We start from the raw sequence: 26,998 nt of genomic DNA, 5'->3' as shown, positions 1-26,998 counted from the left end.
CAGGAAACCTGTCCCTGCACAGCCTGCAGGATTGAAAGTTTGATTAGGTGTGAGGTTAAAAATGCAACCTGACACCTCAAGTGGATGAAAAATACCATATTGCAATTAGGAAAGGTTGCTTAATCAGCATCTTGACTGAGCAGTACACCATATAGGAAGAAAGGGTCAGAGGAGTGTGGCTCAACATATCCTACCCTGTTAAAATACAGGCATTTTGAAATAAACAAGTATTTGCTGACATTCTAGTATTTCTGTAGATTGAAGAGCACCCAAGTCACATTTCTTGAAAAAAACCACCCCAATCAGTCTAAAATTTCAGTTACTTGCAGTAAAACATTTTTCTTTCAGGCCAACCTGTTTTGAGTGTAGGCGATGCAACAGCAGCTCCAGGTTCTGACTTCAGTAATTCCAAGCATCTCTCCAACTCCTACTGATTATGCATTAAAGCAAAGCAAAACACAAAGCTCCTGACAGCTTGGAGCAACAAACACACACTGTCTCAAAACCTGGAGAATGGTGGATGCACTCAAAGACTTCTGTTAGCTTTGTTTTCCCCAAACCTATCAGCTTGCTCAAATCAAAGTGAGCACATCTCCCTACAGACCTGGCCTCACTCACAGCTTGAGACTATAAAAAAAATTCTTCCTCGGTGGACTGTTCTGTTTGGTGGTCAAACAAGAATCAGTTGACAAAGCTGAAGATGACAACTGAGTAGCTGGATTGACCCCTTCTCTTTTCGTGTCATACCCACACTGCCCAAAAGATGGCAGTAAATATTTACATTTCTGTCCCCATTTGGTACAATCCAACCTCTAGGTCAAGGAGACTATTCTGCACACAGGCTACCAAAGAAGAGGCTTAAGTTGCTCATGCCAAGCAAAAGATTTGTGTTGAAAAGGTTTCTCTGATATTTAAAACACGGTTATTGTCTTCAAACGGTGCACTTCAATTATTTGGAGATAAAGAAAATATCAGCACAGATTAGAAATAAGTTATTTTCATTGGAGAGCTGAGTTTGCTTCTGCAGAACAGTTTGCTGAGCCACACAAATGCACAGTGGTGGCCTCTGGCATTGACAGAGATCGACCCTCACCGGGCACCTGGACCTGCCAATAACCAGCTCCCTGCATTATTTATGAGCTGGCATTTTCTTGTGCTCTTCCGTCCTTGCTCTGTGCATTTTCAAACATAGGCCACGTGAAATTCAGTGCAAACACCCACAACATTCTTTTGGATGTTTTTATGCCCTGAACATTGCCCCCCTGCCCTATCTGTCCAGGCACTGCTTTGTAACACACTGTTTGATGGGTCAATTTAAACCAGCAGGTACCAGCAGACAAACACTGCTTCAATCTTCCCAAACTCCTGCTTGTACACACACAGGCTGACCTTAGACACGGTGATGTGGACTACCTTGTTTACACACTGACATTAACTAATGACATGAACCCTGTTTGATTTCCTCTCCTTAGCCTTTGGACGGTCAACATAAACTTGGTGTCACCTGGTTTTCTCTCGAGCTCCAACCAGGGTCTCAAAATGAAAACAGCCTGAGCTTTCCTCTGAAAGACACCACAGTTTCACTGCAAATACAGTCCTTTCATATTCCCATTTTCCCCTTATTTTCTTAAGTCCAAAGCGGAAAGTGATGTTAACTTTATTTCTCCCTTTCAAAACATATTTACTTGCGAGGAGGAGATGTGCTTGTAGCTGGAATGGGAATGAAAGAGAAGTGACTTAAATCTGTCAGGTAGAAGTCGCTGAGGGGAAATGGGAAAATAAATAGGAACAGATTCATAAAAAAATAACAGATTGAAAATAAAACTATCCACACAGCAGGCCAGAGGCTGCTATCAGTAAACCCAACATAATCCCGTTCCTGTCACAGGCAGCACTGCACAGGATTAAAAACGTGAAAGGGAGAGTGGAAGTGAGTCAGACTCATTTCCTTCACCATTCACAGCATTTTTATTGCTTGTCTCCCTCTCCGCAATTAGCTGTCAACTGAAAAAAACCACCACCAAGCCTTTGGCACAGGCACAGCAAATAACCGTGCCGGGGTATTGCTGCAGTGAGAGGTGAATGGAGTTTTACAGCAGCATAGGGCATGACTCCGCTGGTATCTATCACAACAGAGCGGTAAGTCAATTTGCAAGAGCCGATGACTGTGCCATGGGTGGGATTCATCTGACCCACTTAGAGCCTGAAATAATGTGCGGGGACTCGCTGGTGTCCTGGTCCCTGCTGCTAGCATCGAGGACAGAGAGGCCTTCAGATGGGAAAGCATCCTGCATGGCTTCTCCCTCCTCCTGGCTGCAGGAAAAGCAGAGATCAGACCTAGAATTCTAAGATGCTACAACTTACAGTACCTAAGGTAGGTGAGAGAGACCTTACCTGAGGTGTCTGAAAAAGGACAGTCAGTCTTTTCTAACATGTGTAAGAAAAACCCAGCAAGTATGTTTTCTCGTAAACTTTTATTTTTAATAACTATGATTTTTTTACAGGAAATGACTGTGTACTCTTTGGTTTGGACTATTTCAAATTAGAAATGTAAGCAAGATCCCTACTACTCCTTCCAGGGGTTACTCCAGCCAGAGCTAACCTCACAGAGCTCTAAATTCTTTCCTATCATTTTTTCTGCATTTTTACAGCAACAGCAGAAGCTCTTTTTCCACCACACAACAAATAAACCATCACTTTCCGCTACCACTGCAGCCTCTATTGCCCCTGGCTCTGGCTGATGCACCCCCGAGAGGACAGCCAACCCACCCTGGGGAAAAAGAAAGCTTGTTTATGATTTTGCAGCATTTTCCCCTGCTGTATTAGCAATAGGATGCCAGTGTAAATGTCACTGCTTTGAGTGGCTAAGTGACAGCAGTGATCTAGACAGACAGGGACAGCCATTGACTCAGCACATGAAAGGCCCATACATAACCAATTAATTCCTTCAAGCTTCACTAGTTAGTGCCAGCTTGGATCATATGCCAGTCACTGCTGTGCTGCTCAATTACTGTACTAGTTACTGCTGCTGCTGCTGCTCTTCCCCCCCTCTTTTTCCTTGGAACAAAGGAAAGGACCAAGGCCCTGCATTCATCCACATTAAAAAATAAATGTCAAGTATAGGGACTTTCCTTACCTCATGAGTAACATTAGCTTTTTCGCTCTTTGTATCTAAATTTCAACATCATCTTCCTTGAAGCCTGGGTGAACATCACAGTAACTAAAAAGATTCATATATTATCCATGAGAAAAAGTAATTCTTATGTATTGGGCATGGGAGGGTGGAAATCAGGTACCAGCCTGACCTTTAGAAATGGCTCAAAATCTTCATCAGTTGCTCCAGAGTTGTGAGAAATAAAACTGTTGCTTTAACACCCTTAAATTGAAAGGCAGAGTTATTGAAAACCTCTGACACTTAAAATTGTTGGGCTCTTGGAAAGCTCTCAGGACCCAGCCAAGCAATCTAACACAGGGCCTAAATCCTACCAATGCTTTTTTGATTAGAAAGGGGTAACTTGCTTCACATAGAAGAGTCCAACTGTAATGCTGTTTTTCCTAGTATCTTCCTCAGCATGCAAGTCTGTCTTCCACAAGCACTCGGGAAGAAATTAATCCCAGCACAGGAACTGAGGTGTCTCCACCTGTGTTAGGGGCTAGACTGCCTACACACTATTTCAGGCACCGCTTGTGGTTCCACAGAATAGGGACCTACCTGATTTAACGTGGACAGAGGCTATCTAAGAAGCACAAAGTCAATGGGCCACACTTTGTGTAAGAGAGAGGACATGTACTCTTCACTGGTTTCCTCGCTCTGTTGTCTGCTGGCACAGGGAAAGCCTTCAAAGCACCTCCTGTTTTCAGGTGTCAACCACACTGAGATGGCAGAGGACTGCAAGAGGAGAATGGTGAGCCCAGGCAGCAAAGATCTCCCATTGTGTCAACAAACCACGTCCGAAACGGGCTTGATCAGTAGGTCCCACTGCACACAGTCTGTCCTATCTGCCACAGGACCACTGATGGGCACGTAGTTGCCTGAGGTCAACTCTAGCCTCACCTCCTGAGGGCCACAAGAGGTTCTGGGTCAGCAAATGCTGCCTAAGATGCCACGTCTGTGCACTTGGTGGAGGCAACTTGGGTGACCTTTTGATTTGCCACTTGCCTCAGAGAACTGGGGGACGGGGCTGGTCCCCAGGCTGAGGGCTCTAATCCAACCATCAGGAGGTGTGGATGGAGCTCTCATCCTTTAGCCCATGATATGGACTTGTATTCAGATCACGCACTGCTGCTGCTTAAAATGCTGGGCTGATGTCCTCCTGTTCGGTGCTCACAGTGTCCCCGGCGTCCAGCCCTACCAAGGGCATGAAAATACCACACTCCTGCCCTTAACAGTCTTTTCTGGGACCAGGGATAGCACAGAAACCCCGACAGAAGCTGTTAAGTGCATTTGAGAAGGGCAGATCGGGTAGTGAAATGAGAGGGGATGAAGTGCAGTATTTCTCTGAAAAATCTGCTTTTGCAGGAAAAAATTCAAGAACTGGAAAAGTCCTTCAAGAGCTCCAGCAAGGGCTTCAGCACAGAGCATAACAGAATTGACTGCAGGCTGCAATGAAATAATACAGTGTTTAAAAGGACTTTCTCAAACTTTCAAGCTTTTAATGGAAAACTCTCCCTGTTGTTGTAATCCAGTAACTCTCTGCTACCAGCACGCGTAGCACTCCTACTGAAGGGCAGGAAAGAAAACAAAACTGCCATGAAGTTAATCTTGCAAGACCAATGTTTGACAAGACTCCATTTAAACAGATGTTGCCAAACACAGTTCCCAGTGCTCTGATGCTGCTGAGGATCCTGGTCAGTAGAAAATCCACCAGAGAAGAACATGGACTGTAACTTTGTCATATTCGAATTTATAAATCTAGTAAGACCAGGAAAGCTGGGGTGACCAATCACCAAATTCTGGGGAGGAACTACATACAAAAGCAAGTTAACAACTTAATATGTATTTTTTTTGTTGTCCTTCTTTCTATGTAATACTTCTCACTAAGTAGAAATATTAAGCAGTGAAGAAGACTAAGTATCACCAGACAAACAGAAAGGGCAGCTGCCTGTTGCTTAATGTGGAGGGTTTTGGACTTGCTGAAGGTTATTTGCCTACAATATCCTCAATGGTCCAATTGCATTAGCTCTGCCTTCATGAAAATTTCCTTCGAAAAGTGAGTCACTAACCCAGGCGGGAAATTCTTTTGAACTATAAATGAAAGACACATTGAATAAAATTCTCTAGATAGTAGTAGTTCTTGGAAAACTCCACCTCTTACCTCCTCCTACTCTTGTTTATTCTTTTCCTAAGAAAATGCACTCATCAAATTAGACTGAGCTGAGATTTCTTTTTAACTGGTTTAGCAGTACAATATTTTTTACAAGTTTTCTAGCAGAGAAAACCCCATAGATACTTGCTGATGAAAATGAATATCAAGAAAAGTAGGTAGTGCTGAAGTTTCTGTTCCTAAGTAGGTTAACAGATTGACAGACTACTTCCTTCTCAACAATTCATTATTTCAAGGGCTTATTGTTTTGCTGTTGCTATTTTAAGCAGGATTGTCAGAACCTGCCTGCAAGAACCAAGCATAAGTCTTCTCTTCAGTATTATATCCCAATAATTGATTTTTAACAACCTGCGGAGGTCTGAGGGAGCTGGGTGAAAAGAACAACACAAACTGTTAAATGTTTCTGTAAAGTCCCAGCAGATCAAGTAATGGCACCATTCCCACGACTCCGTAACACAGGGATACCCCACACTGCACTTGCTGCTTCTGTCACAGAGCCTTAAGAAAGGGAAATCTCAGAAGATTTAAGGTGGCTTCCTTAACAGGGAGGAAAATGAACGGCAAAGACAACCTGGAGAGGATTTACCAGCCGTGTTATGGGGACTGCCACCTCCTCTGACACCTGCACCCCTGTATGGGACAGGGAGGCTGGCCACAGAGCAGGATCACCTTCAACCACATGGCACTTACACTGAGCCCTAATACCAAATAACTTGGGAACAGCATCCGCCTGTGGGAAAACACAGTGCCCAAAAAAAGCAGAGAGAAGAAACCTTTCACCTACTTCTCACACAATCAGTACACTAGCAAGTGATGTTGTGTGACATTAATTCTGGCATGACAGCACTCCGGGACCCAAATCAAGACCAACAAGGTCCAAATTCCAGGGAAACTGAGCAGACACATGAGATAACCAAGGGTCAGAGTCCATCAGGCTTATTCCCACCAGACCATCCCACCCAAACAAAAGCCCAACTGCAGCAGAAGAGCTCGTCACTGCTCTGCGGAGCGGTGTGCACCTGTATGTCTCCCCCAGCTATCTTATCAGGTGCTTTTTGAAGAGAAGCTCAGCAAACACTGCGTGATCTGATATGACAGGGGCAAGGGACCTGCTTAGGAAGTCATCACGACAGCAAGGGCAAACCGACAATTTTGGGAATGCAGAAAGATTCCCATGAAGCTTGCAGGGAGGCAAAGGACAGAAAGCAGCCCATTTCAGACTGCTGTGGGTCTCTCCTGCTGTTTTAATGGCAGCCAAACTGCTAAAAGTAGGTAAAGAGGCTTACACAAGAACTTCCTGCTGCCATTAGGGATTTTCTACAGCTTGGTTTAACATATCCTTCACTGAGGTTTCCACAGCAGCTGATCTCGCAGAATTGTAGGATACACACCCCATGTTGCTGTATAAATACAATATAGTTTAATGAGGCTGCAATGTCCTTTCTTGCATTGGTAACAACCTTTAAAAATCAATTTTTCAGACAAAATCTGTACTGAAGCACTGGTGTGATCTGTTCACCCTTTGCTTGCTCAGGATAGTGCAGTGCAATCTCCCGGAGCATTAATTTCCTCACCACATTTTTAATGCCTAGCAGTCCTAATCAAAATGCCCGGGGGGGGGGGGAGAAAAATCCGCCTTATCAGCAGTCCCAGGGAGAAAACTTGCTCAGCACAGTGCAGAAAATCTTCCCAAGAGGAAACCAGCAACAAAATCAGAAGGGGAGCAAACCCCTCCTAGCTCTGCCCCAGAGCCAGACATGTCAGCCTGCCAGTGGCACACCAAAACAGCCCCTCGTACCCCACCTGCTTGCTCCTCTCCTCCCATTCACGCTATTCTGCACACACTTGCACGCTCTTTTTGGCAAACCACCACCAATCCCCTATACCCTCCTTATTTGACTCTTCCGGGCTTATTTCTGCTGCAGCATCTCCACACAATTAGCCAATTATGAAAGCTAATTAGTCACCAAACCCCAAAAGGCTAACCTCCTGCCCTCTTCACTGCCTCACGCTGAGCATTAGCACTCACTGAGCAAGCAGCACACGTGGGTGGAGATCCGACGCTCCCCTCGGTCCCACTCCCTGCTCCCTTCCACCCCTCATAAAGACTGGACTTTGCCGAGTACCCCTGGTATTGCCTAGTTGAGTGGTTCTGCTGTAGGGCTTCCCAAATGAGGTCCCATGCAGAGTATTCCAGGCCACCTTCCAAGGACACTCCTCTGCCTCCTGCACTGTCTCCAGCTCAAGACACGGGGACAAACAAGAACCTCTCAAAAGCACAGCTACAGTATGACAGGGCCTAGGACACCGGAGGCTCCCTAGGCTCTTCAGCCCTTCCTTAGAGCTAAGCAACCAACTAAAGGAACCACTCACATCTGTGGAAGGTATCTTCCAGAGCCTAGGATGTGGCTGGAATAAGGACTGAGGGATAAAGTAAAGTTTGCTCCTTTCATCCTTAGCCTACAACTAAGCCCAACTGCTTCTGTCCTGGGTGCTCACAGCACGTGAATCCCCCAAACTTGCACTCACTGCTCCCCATGCTAAGCACAAGGTCTCAGTGAAGCATTTCAGCACTATTAGAGGACCCAGATATGCAGCTGCATCCAAATGCTCTCCAGGTCATGTGGTTTCCAAACGAAACTCTATGATAACATAGAGGGTTTTTTTCAGTTTCTGGGCTCCACAACACATCTCCATGATTTAAGTCTTCCCTCAAACTAGTGACTTCACATAGTTCACTCGATCATGGTTAGCCAGTTATCACAGCAGCATATCTAGCAGGCTCATCTGGTTTTAAAGCAGGCCTTCTTTCTCCTCCCTCTCACGGGAGACCTGCATGGAAACTCACAGCTTCACAATTCAAATTGCTCTTCAGCCCCAGATCGTCCCCGTGCCAGGCTCCTAACAGCCCTGGAAATTAAAGGATAAATTCTCTTCAAAACCATTTATGCAATGGCTGCTAGAGCTTGCCACCAAACAAAGTGGAGTCCTGGGCAGGGAACATCATCTCAGTTGTCACTTAACAGAGGCAAAATGCTTTACCTGCATGTGTGAGACGTTCACACTCACTCACTTACTCACTCACTCACACACACAAGATGACTTGAATACCATTCCCGCAGTTGAGGGTGGCCAGCTATGCAACTGTTCAAGTCATTTCACACCTCCTTCTCCTCCCACTCTGTCTGCCTTCTCTACTCGGGCTGTTAGCAATGTGCAGCAGGGGCTCTTTGAGCTGGCTGCCTGACCGTCGGTGCCAGCGAAAGCATGGTTTGAGGTTGCCCCAACACACCAGCAGCAGTAACAAGCAGAGCTGGAAGCACCTCGGCAAGCTAAGGACGAGAAATGGTGCTTTCTGCTGTGGACAAGGGAGGGAGGAGGACAGGACACTGCTAGCAGACTCCTAAGCACAACAATGCACCCTCATCATTCAGCAGTTTGCTCTTGCCCCATACCCAAATTCTGATAAGCACCACACACCTCGGAGGTCAAGCAGACCTATTTATGTGAAGTCAACCACGTGCACTCAGCTGATGGGGGAATAAATAGAACTTACTCTTTGCCTCTACAAACAATGAAAGTGCTGGGAAAATGCCAAGTCATTCAAGAGAATAAACGAGAGATTAATTGGGTCACAATGACTGCGATATATGTACTTATCTTGAATCCCTACCTCATGCCCTCTGTCTTGCACAGGACATGATTCACTGTCTGCTTCTGAGAATGACCCAGACTCATCGCTGGAGTTTGTTCCATAGGATGGCTCACATTTAATCTGGGCTCGGACCGGGTTGTACAATCCATCCCCCACCACGCCGGGCTCCTGGTGCTCGGGCGCCAGGAAACGGGGGCCTTGGGAGCAAGGGGAAGAGGAGAGCTCGCAAAGACGCAGGCTGCATGGAGAGCCGCCGCTGCCATCCTCTGCGTACGAGTAGGAAGAACACGAGCTGGAGGTCCTGGTTCTGGTTTCCAGAGGAGGAGAGCGAGGGCAAACTTTAATTGGCACCGGACAGCTGGTGTTCGGCCGCATCCTTCCCGGCAAGTGATCAGCTGTCAGTCCGCTGTGCGAATAGGTCTGGGAGCTGGGGAGAGACTGGCTACTGCCAGCCCACAGACCCTTTGGCACAGTCTCAGTGAGGTCTTTGTCCAAGCTGCTCACACCAGAATATGAATGCACCGAAGTGTTTACTTGGTCACAAGCGTTTGAAGAGAATATAACACTCCTCCTGTCCAGTTCCCCTTCTTGCTTACAGAGAGTTTCAAAGCCGGGCCCCCTGAGCGGCGATCCCACTGTGAAGTTGGAAGCATCCTTCTGCATGGCATGGGACTGTCCATAGTTCCCTGTGAAAGGGACGTAATCAGTTTTGTGGTCACCCTGAGTTGTCCCTTTTTCAAAAGGGCATGCTGGACTCCTGCCAAAGTGCTGTTGGGAAGTGCTGGGGAAGCCAACCAAATCTATGCTTTTTGTTCTGTTGAAGAAAGACCGCAAGCAAGAAGGAGAGGACCCACTTTTTGGCCTGTCGACACAAGTGGGGCTTGGCTGTTTCCTGTCCATTTCAACATCCCCTTCTTTATCCCTGATGTCAGGTTCATCTCCAGACAGGCAAAGTGTGATGCTTTCTTCATCGTTCTCTTCATTCTGAGGCTCGCTTTTTATCTGCCCCACAGCAAGTCCTGATTTGAGGCCGTTTCCAGAGCTCTCTTCACTGAATGTGCTTGCAAAACCTGAGGTACTGATGTGTGATGTGTTGTAGACATTCTTGGTACAAGCAAGCTGGTATTTCTTGTATCTAGGGTACCGTGTTACTGCATCTTTGTCCAAATTGTCCTTGCTATCTCTCAGCATGTCAGAGTCAGGCAGCATCCCTTCACCTTTGTCCGCTCCAGCAACAGTGGTTTCAAAATTGAAGGGCTCTTGGTGCATCCTCTCTCTTGGGCAAGATATTTTTGACGTCTCCGATTCCATCGTCTCCTCCTCGTCTCCATCCGAGTTCTCCTCATCGTGCATGCGCTGGCAGGTGGTATCTTTTTTGCACAGGAACAGGCCATCTTCGTTGTTCAGCAGCTGCGTCTGAAGGAAGCTGAAGCAGGAGTCCTCCAGGTTGTGCATGCGCAGGAATTCGGCGCAGTGGATGACCTCCTGGATGTTTTCTCTGCTGAGTAACAACTTAGCAGTGTAGGCAAACTGTAACAACGGACCAAATCCCCTGACGGTGACCTGCAAAAAAGAGCAGGAAATAGTCATCAGTGCTTGCTATCATCCCAAGTCCTTCATCACACAGTCAGATAACCTAACAGATCTGGCGTCCAGAAATAAATACTGCTCAGCACCAGCTACTCATCTATCAGATCAGCAATGATGATACAACCAGTAACTGCTCCCTTTATACTGCTCCTGTACATCACTGCCCAGGTTGAGCTGAGCATTACTTTTCCCACATATCTTGAAGACCTATGAACTAAGCCTCTGCTGTAATAAACAGCTGAAAAAACCAGACTGGTGTGGACGTTGCTAATTTTCGGATGGATCTTATTCTAACCGTGATGCAGCACTCCATCCTGAAAGTACCAATTCAAATTTGATTCTTCTGCCCCAGTGAAAGCTCTGGTGAACAGTGGTTTCAAGCTTAAGATACCCCTTAAATACCAAAAGTGTTTTTGGAAGGAAACGTTTAATATTATAGCAAAATTCATCAATATAGCAAAATTCATCAATATAGAAAATATCTTTCTGCCTCATTCAAGAGCAAAGTGGTTCCTTTTTTTTCCTTCTCAGATTTTTTGCAAACCATTGCTGAATAAATAATAAGTAAGGAATGACTGCACAGCTCTTTTCTCCATCCCATGGAGATTACTCTCCTCATACTGTTCCTGGTTTTAGTGGGTCTAAGGTATAGCTAACAGGAAAGAAACCCCTACTCGCAGTTCAAGCGATACAAATCACTCCGACTCCCACCTCAGCACATAATTTTCCATCATTCTTTTTGTAGAAAGAGTAACAGCTGTTTCCGGGAGAGTGATCTCCAATCAGCTGTTCCACGTCTGAGTTACACACCACTACTTGTCCTTTTTTCTCGTCTACACCATACGTTACATTCACATATCATCTATTAAAAAATACACACTTCCTCCCCCTAGATTTTGTATAGCGATATATTCACATGCAACAATCAAATCACTTGCAAAGCCACACGGTGAACTATAGATATAGTCTCTTTTTTTGACCAAAAATGCACTGGCACTAACTTCTGTTGCATTTTTTCTCCCCAGTGGGCAGGAAACAAAAGTACTGGGAAAACTCTGTTCTTCACGAAGCAGCGAGAGGCCGCGCCAAAACTAGGGCTCACCACCAAGGATAAATGTTTCTCCACAAGAAGGTGGATTCAGTGATTTGGCCATTAAGTTGAGACTTGGGAGACCACAACACAATTTCTGGCTTCACTAAACACCTTCTACACGACCCCGGCAAGTAACTGTCTTGCTTGCAAATGGTATTCACAGATCTGAGTTCCCTGTGCTTTGAAAGGCATCTACATGGGATTCAGAGCACCTAAACACCTGCACACCTATGTGAGGTTGGGATGCACAGCCTGCAATCTTCTTCTGGCTGCAGGTGTCTGTGGTAGGTGTTCCCAGCTCAGCTTCTTCTTTAAAAACAATCAAGAAGAGGAAGCACTGTTGTCCACTTTTCATAAAATGGCCAAAAGATCAGAAGAGGGACATAGGAAGTAGAAGACCAGGTCCCTTCGTCAGGCTAAGGGGATTCAGACTCGCATTTCCCAGCTCCTCAGAAGAACATCCTATCCAGCAGGTATGGGATACCCTGAAGGGGAGCTGCTTTTCCCTGTCTTTCCAGTTGAATTATCACACCTGAGCAAGAAGCTGCTCAAGAGGTCAGTGAGACAACAGACCATGACTCTGTGATGATCTTATTTGTGATTAGCATAAATCTGAGTTAATAATTTAGTTCATCCCAATGAAAAGCCTATAAATTCCCAACACTGCCTCAGGACCAGGGGTAGAGCTTGCAGATTTTTATAGAAAATCCTGACTTCCAGAAACAAGCCTTTATTATTCATAGATCTGCACTTGTGATGTCAGATTATGAAGATAGCACAAGTGGTGCAGACTTTGATGGAGAGAAAAATATTTTAAAACACCTCTAAAATTGCTCCCAATAGCTTTTTCATACATAATATTACTGCTGTATCTGCTATTTTAAGAAACAGCGCATTTTCATGCACATACTTACACATTTGCACATTCCTGTTTTACAATACGCCTCTGGTACAGAATTGCCTAGATTTACAGCTGGCTATTAAACCCATCTCTGCGTTATCAGCGTTACACTTTCTGCCTATTTGTTAGATTATCTGCTCACTAAAGGCCTATCTGCATTTTATCTATGCAGCATGATTAACAAAATTGCTCGGGAACTTAATGAGCTACTCGCAGGCCGATGTTTCTCTTTGATACGATCTTCAGTGTGGGGGCTGACATATTCCTACACATTCTGTAAGTTCTGCAGCAGCGTAGGTCCACAGGAGCAGCCATAAATACCGTCTGGTGTTTTTGGGTGCCCCTTTGATGAGGAGGGACTCACAAACCCAGCTCTCCTGGCAGTTGTGTCACTTGGCCACTAGGTGGGATGGCTGGAAAGCAAATTAAATTATTTTCCTGTGCTGGGCCAGGGTTTCACCTGCCTGTCTGCCGCGGCAGGGCCTGGAGCTGACTCACACCACCCCACAGCCAGGCTGTCTCCCACGCTGAGTCAGGTTTTCACTCCCAATAAACCACCGTGATAACAAACAGCAGCGAGACAGCTCTTACAGATGTTCTGCGCTGGATGCACCACAAGCAGAGCTCGAGACTGTGCTGTGGGCTCCCCACAATGCCCAGCAGATGCCTCAGGTGAAGGATGATGAAAATGCTGGTCAAACATGCACCTTGACTTTGTTAAGAGATCTTACCCTGTTTCACAACTTTCCTCACTCTTACAAACCTTCAGACCCAAAGGGGGAAAGCTTCACTCCAAGCACCCAGCACTTGTCATTGCCCTCAGGGAGGAATCTCTCAAGTGCCAATGCTTGAAACTGCACAAGCAATAACTTTGGTAACAAACGGATGCAAAGCTTGCTGCCAAGTGTGGAAGCCAGCACAATCTCTGTCGCCTGAAGCTGTCTAAATATTGAATCGGCTCCCCTGCCTCAGCCCCACCAGTTTTGGGACCGCCCGCATCTGATGCACTCTGGCAGGAAGGCTGGAATGGAGGCACTGGAGCGTGGCTATGAGCTGCGTGCATGGGGAAAGAAAAGGCTTCGAAGCTGTGTGTATTACCATCACACAAGCATTTCTGTAGGAGGAGCTAAGAACACTCTTTTAAAACGATTTGACCCGACTGATGCACCCCAGTGAAAAGAGTGAGTGAAACCAGGTTGATCTGTGCCTGCAGAAGGAAACAGGTAATTTCTCTGATATAACAGTCTCCATTTACATGTGAGAGCAACCTTTGCTGGATGGGTAAAACACATGACAGTAGAGCAACCTTTGCTGGATGGGTAAAACACATGACAGTAGCGATCTCTTTATTTTTTTCTGCTACTGTAAATAAGATTCCATATGTCCAAGATTTGTTTGCTTTTAAACCTTATTTTACATGTAATTAATGCTTAAGTAGGCAGGTCAGTTTGTGGGAAGCTCCACTGGGCACCTTGTCCAAGCTCATATGCCAAACCACTGCTCCCTGCCCTCCAGTCACTTGCCTTATTCCAATTTCTTCCCATTTCTGTTGTTCAAATGGAATTGACTGGCTACCAGAAAACAAAAGACAAAAGACAAAGAAAAGGTAAAACGCGCACACAAAACAACAATGCCCACACAGACAAGAAAAGCAAAGCAAAGATCTCAGCTTCTCGGAGGCTCACTTTCCCTTATCTTTCAAGGCAGTGCAGGAGAGAACTTCTCTTGTGTACCTGAAACATGCCAAACACCCCACCAAGTCTAAGGACAGATCACTTTACCTTGCCTTTCTCCTCTCCCTAGTTGGTCTTGTATGCATTGGAACCCTCCTGCACACCTGGTGCACAAAGGACACAGATACTGCAGCCCTACCTAAGCCACCTGGCACAGCTTCTTGCTTTACAGCAATCCCAGAGATCAAGCACTGGGGGTCCATGTGCAGCTGCTGCCTCTGCCGTGCTGCCACAGGTACACCACGCTCAGCGTGGGCTATGGAGATCTACGTCAATGTAGCGTTGCGGTGACAATAAGCCTGACCTCTGCTAAGGTGAAGGAAAGAAACTTCTCCAGCCCTTTATCTGCCACTTGTCTTTCAGACTGAGCCAGCTAAGCCGGGGGACGTGTTTTGTGTGTCTGTGCCCTCATGAGTTTATGATACTGAGGAACAGGCTGGAAATAATGCAATGATATAATCACCATCAAGAGAGCTGTTAATCAGCATTAGCCATATTGAATGTACCCGCAAAATACAGACAGCATCCCTGCAGAAAATAAGCATGCAAAATCTGTTTTAGTTCAGTCCAACACTGCTTTTCTCCTTACAGAGTCCTGTGGAATGAGATGCTCTGGTTAGTTTTAATTGATTTAAGTGACCAGACTTCCATGACTTCCTTTGGGAGATCATTGCCAGACTCTACTTAAAACCTCTGTGTGAGGAAATCTTCCTTCCCTTATTTTCCTCCATCATCTCTCATTATATTTCCTCAATGCATTCCGGGTAATGCTGCTTCCTTTTGGAGAAATAGTTGTTTCATTGTTATACTCCCTCCCTTCCCTTCTTCTTTGGTTGGTATTATATCATTAATGAAAAGCTGGCTAATTTGAGGAAAACAATATTGATCACTGTCAGATGGGAGAATAAGAAGCTGAGATGAGAGTCAGCAATGAGAAATGCTAGTAAAGATGGCAGCATTACAGATGCAAATATAGAGTGTTTTTAGAACAACATTTTTCTAGTACTGGGCACGCACTAGTCTAAAATTAGGAGGAGGGTTAGCTCACTTCCACGTTAGGAACATCGTATTTTCATAAGGGACTACTAGGGCAGAAATTCTATTTTAAATGCAGTTGTACGCACACCCACAGGCACCACAGGAGACACCGCACCGTGGGTGAACTTGCTCTGGCTCCCACTTGTATCGGGTCTCCTCCATGACAGCTGATCAAGGATGCCGTGGAGGCCTCTGTGCTGTTTTGAACACATGGGATGTGGCCTTGGAGTACAGGCAGAGGTCTGACATTTCTGTGGATGGGCTGGACTCGCTGTGCGCTGCAGAGTTCATCAGTGCACGCTCATTAGCTGGCTGCCCAGACTTCCAGATGTCTCAAAATCCCAGACAAATAGACAAAATCCTCCAGTTCTGCACAGACAGTACTTCTTACGGGGGGAAAAAAAAAAGGTTATTTCCAAGGGAAACATGGATGTCTGGTAACCCTGCTCCGAATGGCATCTGTATGAAAAGCTGCATCTGGAGCTGGGAAGGTCAACCCCTGCAAAATGCCAGCAAGTCTGAGTTCAATTTAAAGAGGGGAAAAGTGATTAAGAGCAAGGAAAGATCACTGTAAACATGTAGGAATGTAAAACTTGGCAAGGCAATATCTAAAATGGAGCAAGAGAATGTTTACAGTAATCTGATGCATACTAACATCAAGAGCAGAGAACTGTCTAGTTTGCTACGGGGTGCTATTGCCGACTGCAGCGAGAACAAACTGCAGAAATGTAGGGGTTTTTCCCTGACTCTCAACCTAACAGCAAATTCAATGCAATCTTGGAAGGCTTTCCAGGGAAGATGATGGATACTTGATGTCCGAGTACTGCAAAGCAAAACTGATGAAGCACAGCCTTGTTCCGGTGAGGTGGGCTTTAATTCCCTAGGCTTTGCCAGGTCTAATTTCTGTGTGAATGAGGGCTCAGTGCCAATGATCTCCTAGAAAACAGCATCAAAGTTCAACAGCAAATGTGCACACAATTGTTTCTCTTCAGATAAAGCATACCTGGGGCATAGTCAAAGAACAGGCTCTTTGGTGGTGCTGTGGGAGGGCAGAGCCCCCTCCCCCCTTCCGGGGATACAATGAGAGCTGCAAAACATTAGTTGCTAAATCCCACCAAACTGGCGGTAAATTAGGTGGTCAGGCCTTCAGATCCACTGCAAACGCAGAAGTCCTGAAGGAGCAGCACAAGCGCAGATTATTACCTTTATGCATTTGAGGACTCTTGTGGAAATCAATAAAAGTACTGATGGTTTTTCTGCCAAGCAGGCAAGCTGCTTGTAGGATTATGGATTGTATTTTTAGTAATTTGGTTTTCAGGTTAAATTCATCTCCAAGCATCGAAAAACAGTTAGAAACTCCTCATCTCTGATCTCCAAACACTGATTTAATTTTTAAGCATTTTTGTGGGGAAGGGAAAAAAGGAAAATTGAATCCAACCTCACAAGCTGAATATCAAATCCCAAACTAAACATTAATTTTAAACAATTGGATGGAAACATAGGATAATTGTGACTGTTTCTTGCAGAACTCGAAATCAATCTGCTATTTGCATACATTTTGTAGTGGGCCTGCTGTGGTACTCATTTTGTTGACCTCTCAGTGTTGCTACTGCAGTGCAAAGGTGTGGGTGGAGGAGACCTTTTAAATCCATCTCAGCCCTGGAGTTTGCCTAATAAGCCCAAGGACGTAGCAAACAAACCACTAACTTCTCACTTGGCCAGCGTGTTCCTAACACTACAACTTATATAATCAAACACATGCTAGAAATAGGAGGCAAGATTAGTGACAGTCAACTGCTGCTATTTTCTTCCACAGCCTGAAGAAGGTCTCTGGGATTAAATATTAACTCTAATCTTATTTGCTAAAATTAGCGCACACTGTATTCTTTTTCTTTTACAGCCAATTGCAAGTGTAGCACAGAAGTTATTTTCAGAGTGTAATCTGATAACCAAAATCAGTCACCAAAGCTGTTATTCCATTAAGAGTTAAGAGACTTCCTGGTTATTTACTCAGTTATTTTTACTTGGGATGGTGGAGCCTGGCAGATCCTGTTTTTCCAAGCTTGAGCTTATTTGGTTTTGGAAAACTCTCTGAAAGATTTAAATATATTATTAGGCTTAAGCAGGTCAGTCACATGTGCAAAACCTACGGTGCTAGCTATCGTGGTTTGTTTCTATACATGCACAAAGTAAGCCTGCCTACAGCCAGGAATTGTTTTGAAACAGTGATCCTTTTACATGGGGTGGGACCACGCAGGAAGTGGTAAAAAGACAGAAGAAGAGATGATAAAGAGTGCTTTTGTAAGCCAATGCCATGCCAGTATTTTACTGCATTTTCCTCTCTTTAATTTAACAATGTTTAAATGTTCTCTCACCAGCAGCTTACAGATGTATTTCCTCTATCTGCTCATAAAGCTGTGGAGCTCCTAAAATGAGTAATCACTCTGTAAAATTCAACTTGAGCGAGAAGCATCAGATGCAGGCATTTGTATAATCTGGGCTTTTAAACAAGCTAGGAATGTACAAATCACTGATGAAGAAGACTGATGAAGAGAGGCTTTTGTTTTCACTCTAAAACCACCTTTTTAAATTAAGCAGATACTCTGCTGTCCCCAGTTTAACATTCTGCCACTTCAGGTTACATGTACAGATTTGGGCAGAAGAGTGACCCAAAGTCCAAATGACAGTCTAGCATCTCCCACATCGCATCACATCACATCACATTGCACATCACATTGCATCGCAAGGGTGGGAGGCCTCCACAACAGAGAGCCCTGGGCACACCAGGGGAAAAGAGAACCTGGACATGCAGCTCCTTTCTTTGAGAGGCAGATTTACACATTTTTTTTTTATTTTTTATTTTTTTAGCAAAGAGTCCCACTGAAAAAGCTGCCACCTGCAAAGCCACACTGAGGCTGGGCTAAGGGACATCCCAACATCTTTCCAGTGCATCCTCCACAGCAGCCTCTTGAAGCACCGGGCTGAGAGCTTCAAGAAGTTGTTTAACTCCCTTTAGCAGTACTTCTACAAAAGATGCCACATTGGAAGAGCTCGTCCAACTGCCAATTTTTGTGATTTAAAAAAAAAAAAAGGCACAAGTGCCCCCTTCAGCCCTGCTTTGAAGCCCCAGCTTCTGACCAGACAATGAATTTACACTAGAAGCACTGACTGACTATGTGAAAGTATTTACAAATCGAAGGAGGAAACCAGATGACTTCTCATTTCTGTGGCATAACGAACAAGTCCAGTGGCAGCACTTCAAAGGGCGTCCTCAAAGCCCACTTGAGTGGGAGAGAGAGACCAATACCCTTCAGTGCAGAACATCCTGACACTCCCGAGTGGCAGATGCCCTCGCAGGAGGCGAGACGGGGAGGAAGGAGAGGTCATTCATGCCAGACTCGCCCCGAGGATGGGCAGCAGTAATTGCAAACCGCGTCCATTGCCCCATGAGAAGTGCGTCAGTGCTGACGGCAGGGCAAGTGGCTCGGAACTGATTGCCAAGCGTAAAGATGGCATAAACAGCCAGCAGATCGATGCCCGCGTTATTGGTTATGTCAGCGTTTGACCACACGTGGCTTACGGGTAGAGAGTAAGAGTTAAAGCATCCCCATACTTGGGTTTTTCCAAATCAAATTCACTATGGTCATGGCCCCAGCCTTGAAGCTTTCTCAGAAATCCTGTCCCCCAAGCCTGGAGCTAATAAAGTCAGATGAGCCAAAAGGGAATATGAAATCAGAAGTTGTCTAAGGAATTAAAAAAAAAAATCAGAGTAATAAAATTAAAAATAAATCCACCTGATCCAACTGCAATGTTTATTTTAATCCACGACTTCAAGCTTTATTTCATCTTGGGGTTATTAAAGTCCCACTGAAATTCTTTTGACCTTTGGAAAGTGAGATTGGTTTCAAATCAGAATGAAGAATTTACTTTTGGAAATCCTGACAGTATCCTGGGTGTTTCCAGCATCCTTCCCATCCCTGAAAATTTAAAGGGCAAATTATTTGTTTTAATTCACCACAAATTCCAGAAAATGCACTGTTTATTGAGGAGGAAGGTAGAAATCACCAGACATAAGCCTCAATACTTTGCTGCTGACACATTTCAGTGCGGGAAACAGGAGGCATCTTTACCAAACATAGATGAATATGCTTTCAAAACTGAAAGGCTGTAGACTGGAAGATTGGGTAACTTGTATTGAAGTCAAACACTAGTTTACTAAAACATGAAGAGAATACTGCCTGTAATAGTCTGCATCAAGCTGGAGGGATGACAGCTGAAGAGCCGCTGTTTGGAGAAAACACCTTAATGAACTTCAGCAGAAGGAGACAAGTTTTTCCTAACTAATTACGTGGTTTGGGGTATGATGTTGATGTTAACACATGGCTCACAACGTAACTGGAGAACACAGATAATTCAAAACTATGGCCAAGAGGGTACCTGCAGGCAAATATAGGGGAAAAAAATTGGAGGAAAACTCTCAGGCTGCTTAGGTCAGACTCCAGGTGGAGGTGTTAGAAAGAAAATTAGAGAAGAGGATGTTTCAAATAACCTCTTCTCTGAAGGAACGACTCAGCTACGACATGACTGGATCAACACAGAATGCACAAAAACCAGTGGCACTAATTAGCAGTTTAAACACTCAGGCATGAGCTGGAAGATAAAGCAAAGGGAATTATGGCTGTGATATCTGGCACTTTGCAATAAATTTGTTTTCCCAATGCAACTGGCATCTTAAGAAACCTGGAACACGGTAATGAAGGATGACACAGGAGGGTGGCTCAGCAGAAGCGCTACCTTCTCTCCCTGAGTGCCTTTGCAAGCCATGCTGAAACCCACGAGGAAGCAACAAGCAGGAACGAACAGATTCCCAAAATGAACCCAAGAGCATCATCAGAAGTGTAACTGCAATTTAAAATTATAATCAGTCCCATATTTTTGCAAAAGGAAAACTAAACTGACCCCCAGATTAAAAAAGAAAAGAAAAAGAAAGCGTTGAGCAATAAGGAGGGGGGAGGAAGGAGTGGGAAAGCTTTCGCAGAATATAAATTGTGAGAGAAGAGACTGTGAAAGATCTGTTTAGGTGCATATCATCAGCCAAAGCAGGGAGAAAAAGGGGAAACAGAAGGCAGTTTAAGAACTTCTAAAATGAAAAGAGAAACTCTAGAAGCCTCCAAGTTACGTTAGGAAATATCAAAATAGGCAGGAAAAGAAGATACATGTAGAAATTTGCTAATTCACAGAGTGCTTAGAGGGATGGTTCAGAGCTTCCAAAGCTGCAATTAATACCCAAGCAAACACAACAATATAGAAAAAATACAAAGACCTGTAAATTACACTAAGGTTCCTCTTTCCCAAGCATGGCAGAATTTATTTATGTTAATAAACTATATAATACAGTGTATTAAAGACACAGTGCATTAAATACACTGTAATTACTTTATAAAAACAAGGAACACTTCACAGCAAGGCATCTCGCTACAAGCCCTACAATTATACTTTGCGTAGCATAGGAGAGGAAGAAACAGGCTCTGTTAGACATGACTTAGGAAGACACAAGGCTGCACTCTAGGAAAGGGAACTGAATCAGGAGACAAAGGAGCTGGGGAAGAAGCAGGCTCAGGAGACGTGGCCGGACAACATCCGATGCAGCTCACGGATGCTCTGCCTTGTTCCCACAGGGCTGACAATGCCAACACTTCCAGCGCTGCCTGTGACCACACGCCGGCGTGGCACAACATATAAAATCACTGGCATCCTTACGCAGGGGTAGCAGAGAGCGCAGCTCAGCAAATACTGCAACATTTCAAATCCAGAGATGCTTTTGCTGGGTTGTGGAAGGAACTGAACGTCAAAGGCTTTACTATTGTACTTCATGAGGTAACTAAGCAATCACAATTATAAACTGGTAGGCTGAAACCCTGTATAAATATCCTGACTTCCTGCAGGCATTGTATTTTTAAAACAAAACCTGCCAAATGCAGCATTTGTTCCAGTTTTCCTTCCCCTCCTCCCCTGCCCTGCCTTTTAATTTCCGGTATTTGGACACGCAATTTCTCTGCGTTCACCTCGTTTTTGTTCTTGCATGGCTACTAACAGATCTGAGGATTACGGCGGCTTTTGTTCCACTGCTTGGCATTCACATTTCATCAGTGACGTCCGCTCAGCTCAGCAAAGTGGGTTTGCAAGGAGAACCAGCCACTGCTGAGCTGGCAAATTTGGTCCCCTCCTGTCCTCCATGAGGAGCAGTTAACTCCTCCTGCAATGGCCCAGAAGGTTAGCGAGGCTTCATAAATCTCACCAGAAAAAAATATATGGAGGCATTTGCCTTCTTGCTGAGATTTCATGTCTGCTGTGAGCAAAGGTAAATGGCTCTTTTAGTCCCTAGAGGAGTGCAGGCTCAGCAGGAGCACCCCATGGCAAAGCGGTTGAAGGCAGGGAAAGATGGGAATGATGGGCACAGCATCCCAGCACAGCCACAACCTCATGTCTGACTTCAGGCTGGCCCCAAGGAATTGACTTCACCCTTTCCACTTCATACACAAGATTTTTAGGACCTACCCAGAAAGTGAGGGGTAGAAAATGCCTGCCCTAGAAATACTTCCTACATAGAAAAATGATGGCATTTCCAGCTTGACATGCGACTTCCCTGTTCTGGGAGGGTGGAGGTTAGGACTTTACAGCTATTTGTGTGTGTGTATGTCTACATATGTTCACGTGCACCCACACATGCTAGTGTGAGAAAAAGACAAGAGAATGTGAACGTGTGTGAAAGGGAATGAATTAGACCCATCTGCTCCGAAAAGATCATTTTCTCCTTGGATTTCTATTACCAAAGTACCATTGCCACACTAGAGTGCCTCTAAAAGGCTACAGCTCTGGCAGTCAGCATCATTACAGCTGCTCAGATTATTAACAGTATAAATAAACTCTCAGAGACACTACTAAGAAAATATTAACTACAATTATCACTGTCTAATAAAATAATGAACAGTGAAGTGTTATTCTGCTGCCTCAGTCACCAGTGTACATTTATGTGTGCTGTGAGTAATGAAAAACAGTTTATTTGCATACTGAATCATCCTGGAATTGGTTCTTGCTATTTTATTTTATTTATTTTTCTAGAGATCAAGCAGCAAAGGCTGAAGCTCTGTGTTTGCAGAATTCAGTGTATCCCGCCTCCTTTCCCACCGTATATAATCCCATTAATTCCAAGTGAACAGAAAGCCATGTCCGTAGCCATGTACACATCTGTCGGAGGAGGGAGATGGGGTTGTGTGCAAGCTACCAGCAGCAACTCTAAAACCTCCTGATGGACTTTTATTCTTGGGCCTTGTTGCTTTTACTCCCTCGACGAGGAGCAAGGGCCCACACAATGTCAATGCCGTGTTTGCTGCATGGATCCTCCTCACTTTCACCTCCTCTGCTGGCCTGCACTGCTTTGGCTTTGTGAGCTCTTTTTTCCTCACATTCCTAAATGACACTCCTGAGTCCTGTCCTTTCTTAACAGCAGTGGGAAATAAAAGTTATTACTTTCCTGCAAGTATTGGGGAAAAAAAAAGTTCTTAATCACTTAGAGAGCTGGAGATGGGAGCAAGAGCCTCTTGCCTCACCTGGGCCGGGCTCCAGGCCCCGTATCCAACACCCTCCTTGGCAGTCGGAGGTCACAGGCTGGCCTTTGGATGTCATCTTCTATTTGTTGGTGGAGCTCAGTAAAATGAGGAAAATTAAGCTACGTGGGCCTGAAACCACTCGCTGCAGGGCAGACACAACATTAAAGTTCCAGCTCAGGTGGCCCGTTCTCACAGCCATGATTTGGGAGAGGCCATCCTCTTTTGAGCCAGGTCCTGTGGATTCGTTAACTACCTAGCCCTAATTAAAGATGTCTTCCTAGGAAAGCACCAAGTAAAGCCCCTGCTTTGTTCAGCTCTTCCCTACCAGGCCACAGCAACAGACCTCTGAGCACTGGTGGGGAAGGACAAATGCAAAGGCTGGGGGCAGGCTGCCAGCGGTGGAGTGGGGCTGAGGGTTTGCAGGCCCAAGCCCCCTGTTCATGGCAGCTGATGCTGCCTGAACACTACGGATGTGAAAGTGACACTTTCTCTGTCAGGGCTTGGCAGGGGAGGAAGCTGATGACTCAGGGTGACAGCAGGGTGACACCGCTGCATGAGGCAGGTTATCATACTGAATGCACAAGCTGGGCCGTTTCTGCCAGCTGTGATGGAAGGACAGCTCAGAGGAGGCGATCTTCTCCCTCCACACAAATCACTGCTAGGATGGACCTCTGCTCCTGGGAGGGGAAGAGTCGAGCTGCAGCCTTACTCTCTACTTTACCTCTAGCAACCTCCTCATTCTCAGCAGTTGATCTCTTCTGGCCACCAAAGCAGGTGAGACGTGGCTTGCCCTGAATAAGTGACCTGCATTCATTTTTCCACTTTAATGAAAAAGTTCTTCCGTGAAACAATTTATGACAATTTCTTTGGTAAGAGAAAGAAAATAATGTATTGTTCCACACCCGTTTACAAAGACAAAGATGCTCTCTCCAAATAAAAAAAGCCTGTATGGAAGGCAAAACAGAACGGTAAAGGATTTGCTGAAGAAGAACTGAAGTTCATTTTAAATCAGTGTACCATGTACAAATGCTGTCTTACAAATAGGATTATTTAATTTAAACCTTAGATCTGTCGAGTTCCATTACTTCAAATGGAGCCTGTCATTCTTGACTTCATTATAAATCAAGATTATATTACAATTTATGTTAGGTAAAGTCACTGCTTCGATAGGAGGCAGTGAAAAAAAATTACACAGCAGTCAGTAAATAGAGCAAAGTCATTGCACTGTTCTTGAAAGGCAAAAAGTCATCTTGCTAAATGAGGGTCTGAGCTGTCCTGTACCAAGACTGTTCCTAATAAATAAAAGACCTCTGGGAAAAGTGCTGAGCATACGCTGGATCTATTTTCAGCTTGCATCAGCAGCTGCTGCCCCTGGGATCGCATCTTTGCTCATACCCTACACCATATGTAATCACTCCAGTGCTGCAACCAGTAAGATAATGAAAGAGCATGGCATAAATCTATACTTGAGTGGAATGCTAAATGAGAAAAATAATACAAAAAAGGGGGAAATAAACCACATTTTCAAGTCATTAGGAAGAAAGACTTTGACATATGAAGTGTTGCAACCATTAATAGCACTTATCATATAGAGTGGAGACAAAGAGACAAATTAATCAAACTGACAGAACTGGGACATTTTATGCTAATGCAGGCTCCTGGGTTTTCGTTTGTATTCCTCTGTGTCTGGAAAACTGATACCATTACGGGGCAGGAAATTGCATGAATAACATGCAACAGATCATAAAAATTCACACACCAAGTGCAGAAACACTGCCAAAAGCACTGTAAAAACAAGGCTAGAGACCTCAACAGAGGAACTACCAACAGCTAATGAATGCAAATAAGTACAGGAATATTTCCCATCCATGCATAACAATGAGACATAGGCTGTGACTCCGCAGTCTCCAATAGTGTAGGTAAAATAAAGCCTGGGGAGTGAACACACAGATAGCTGGGGGGAACTGCTGGCCAAGCCGGGGTCTGAATTTGTTTGCAGTATTGCAGCCAGCAGTTTAAAGCCACCGGGGAACTGGCATAGCCAAGTGTTGCCTCTGTCTAAACGTATTGCTATGTTAGATTTAATTTAATGTTTCAGGTAGAAGAGAGAGGGGAAAGACAATGAAAGAGGAAATAACAGAGAGGCACAAACCAGCACATATTCACAAAAAATAAAAATCCCCTCGCCCCTGTGCAAATCCACAGCATGCAGTAAAAACCCTTGCAGATAAAGACGTTTACAACATCATTCATTTAGGTAATACAAAATGCACTTGCTGTCCAAAGCCACAGCCATAAGGGGCAGGAAATGGCAAGAACTACAGGAATGCTGGGCAGGGCACGGTGCAACACAGGATTTTGCCAAGGTTACTTCATTTGCTGTAAAAGCTTCTCAAGGACCTTTAAAAAGCCCTGGCAAAACAGCACTGGTGAAGTGCTGAGAGCTCATCAGCCAAATGACAAACACGTTCACTTGATGGGCAGCCACGGCATCTCTCATAGCTCCTCATTTTTGAAAAAAGTGATGCTTCCCCCTTGAACGGTAGCTATTGTACAAACCTAAGGCGAAGACTAACTCGGGGGGGTAAAAGGAGTAAAGCTTTTGGAGCTGTGTCATTTCCAGCACTGCTCTCACCTTCCCCAGAATAGAATGATACACAGCTGACAGGATTGAGCAAGTGCATATATGTGCCAGAACTACATGCATAAACAGAGTGAGGAAATGTCAACCTGCCCAGGGGTGGCTGCTGTCCTGAAGAGGGAGCAGGGCTCAAGTCCTTCCCACATTTGGTGCTGGAGGACCCAGTGTTCAAAGGTGTCAGGACAGAAGCTATTTTACCCCAGCAGAGATGGGCATGTGGAGTGCACAATACAGAGCCCAGCTCTCCATCTGCTCTCCAGCAGACCGCTGTGCAGGTTTTACAGAGTTTTAGCCATTTGAACAGGGTTTATCCCCAAACCTCAAAATCTCTTTCTGTTCTGTCAGTCACTACTAGAGTCTCAACAGGGTGCTTGGCATGGTACCAAAAATTGGCATGCACATATAAAAGCAAGCTGGTCCAAAAGCTTTCCAAAGACAATGATAGTGTAACCTTTTTTCGAAGAGAAGAAATGAGAAACAGGCATTCATTAACTCCTGTAAGTATACACCCATCTGACAGAGAGACAAGGGTTGCAAGCTAAAAATGGAATTACTTTCTCCTTTCCCTTAAATAAAAAAAACCCATAACACACACAATCAGTTACAAAAAGGCCCCATGAAAACCTTGGCTTTAAAAAAAATAATATTGGGAAGGGAAATAATTTGGTCAAGTAGTTACAATGATGCTGATTTCTTCTGCTCTTTACAATTGCAATGACACCTTTGAAGTCTCTCAAGAACACATATGACACCTTTCTTTTCCTGTACCTGCAATCAGAGCAGTTTGGGAAAAGAAAAGCACAGTTAAGAATAAAACATCCATTCCTGAAATAGAGTATAGAGGTCTTTATTACCACCTTACCATTCAACCAAGAGGCAGAAAGCACAATGACAAGAAATGACCATGAATCCTCACACTCCTCTAGCTATGCAACTCCTCTTCAGAAAACCAGTTTCAGAACTGGACTGCAATCTCACCAAATAATTCAGAGAAAAACCGTATCTGAGAACTAAACTGAGAGTCCAAGAGCAGATGATGCACACAGTCTAGGCCCCCGAGGCTGGGATTGACTGAAAACCCTCCAAGCTCGCTGTGAAGAGCAGCTTACGGTGTGCAGCGCCCGTCTGCTCCACAGAGCTGCTTGGAGGAGGTCCAGCACAGCAGCATTAGGGTCACCTCGGCTGTGCACCGCCAGCTGAAGACAGAGGTCATAATGTGATCAAACGCTTCAATTTACCTGCCTATGCCTTCTCAACTGAGGTTTCCAATTGAAAAGCTCATGCATAATAGTGAAATAAATCCCGTAAGAGAAGGATTAGGCTCATTTTTTTAAAGGAAGCAAAAACTAAACAAAGTCTGAGGCAGCTCTTACTGGGTGGTGTTCTCAGTCCTGCAACTGCAAGATACATTGA

At 44.8% G+C, this 26,998-nt stretch overlaps 1 protein-coding gene across 1 annotated transcript in view; it reads right to left on the bottom strand.

Moving 5' to 3' along the window:
• Positions 1-26,998, bottom strand: part of BACH2 (BTB and CNC homology 1, basic leucine zipper transcription factor 2) — a 98,863-nt gene that overhangs the window by 5,824 nt on the left and 66,041 nt on the right. Inside the window, exon 4 of the mRNA XM_010189555.1 lies at positions 8,998-10,542. Coding sequence (XP_010187857.1) covers positions 8,998-10,542 — 1,545 coding nt within the window. The remainder of the gene's footprint in view (positions 1-8,997; positions 10,543-26,998) is intronic.

The sequence above is a fragment of the Mesitornis unicolor genome, unplaced genomic scaffold (genome assembly GCF_000695765.1).
Source record: "Mesitornis unicolor isolate BGI_N332 unplaced genomic scaffold, ASM69576v1 scaffold10138, whole genome shotgun sequence".
In the NCBI taxonomy this organism is placed as follows: Eukaryota; Metazoa; Chordata; class Aves; order Mesitornithiformes; family Mesitornithidae; genus Mesitornis; species Mesitornis unicolor.
The sequence above is the reverse complement of the archived record's forward strand: the minus strand, read 5'-3'. Positions and strand labels throughout refer to the sequence as shown.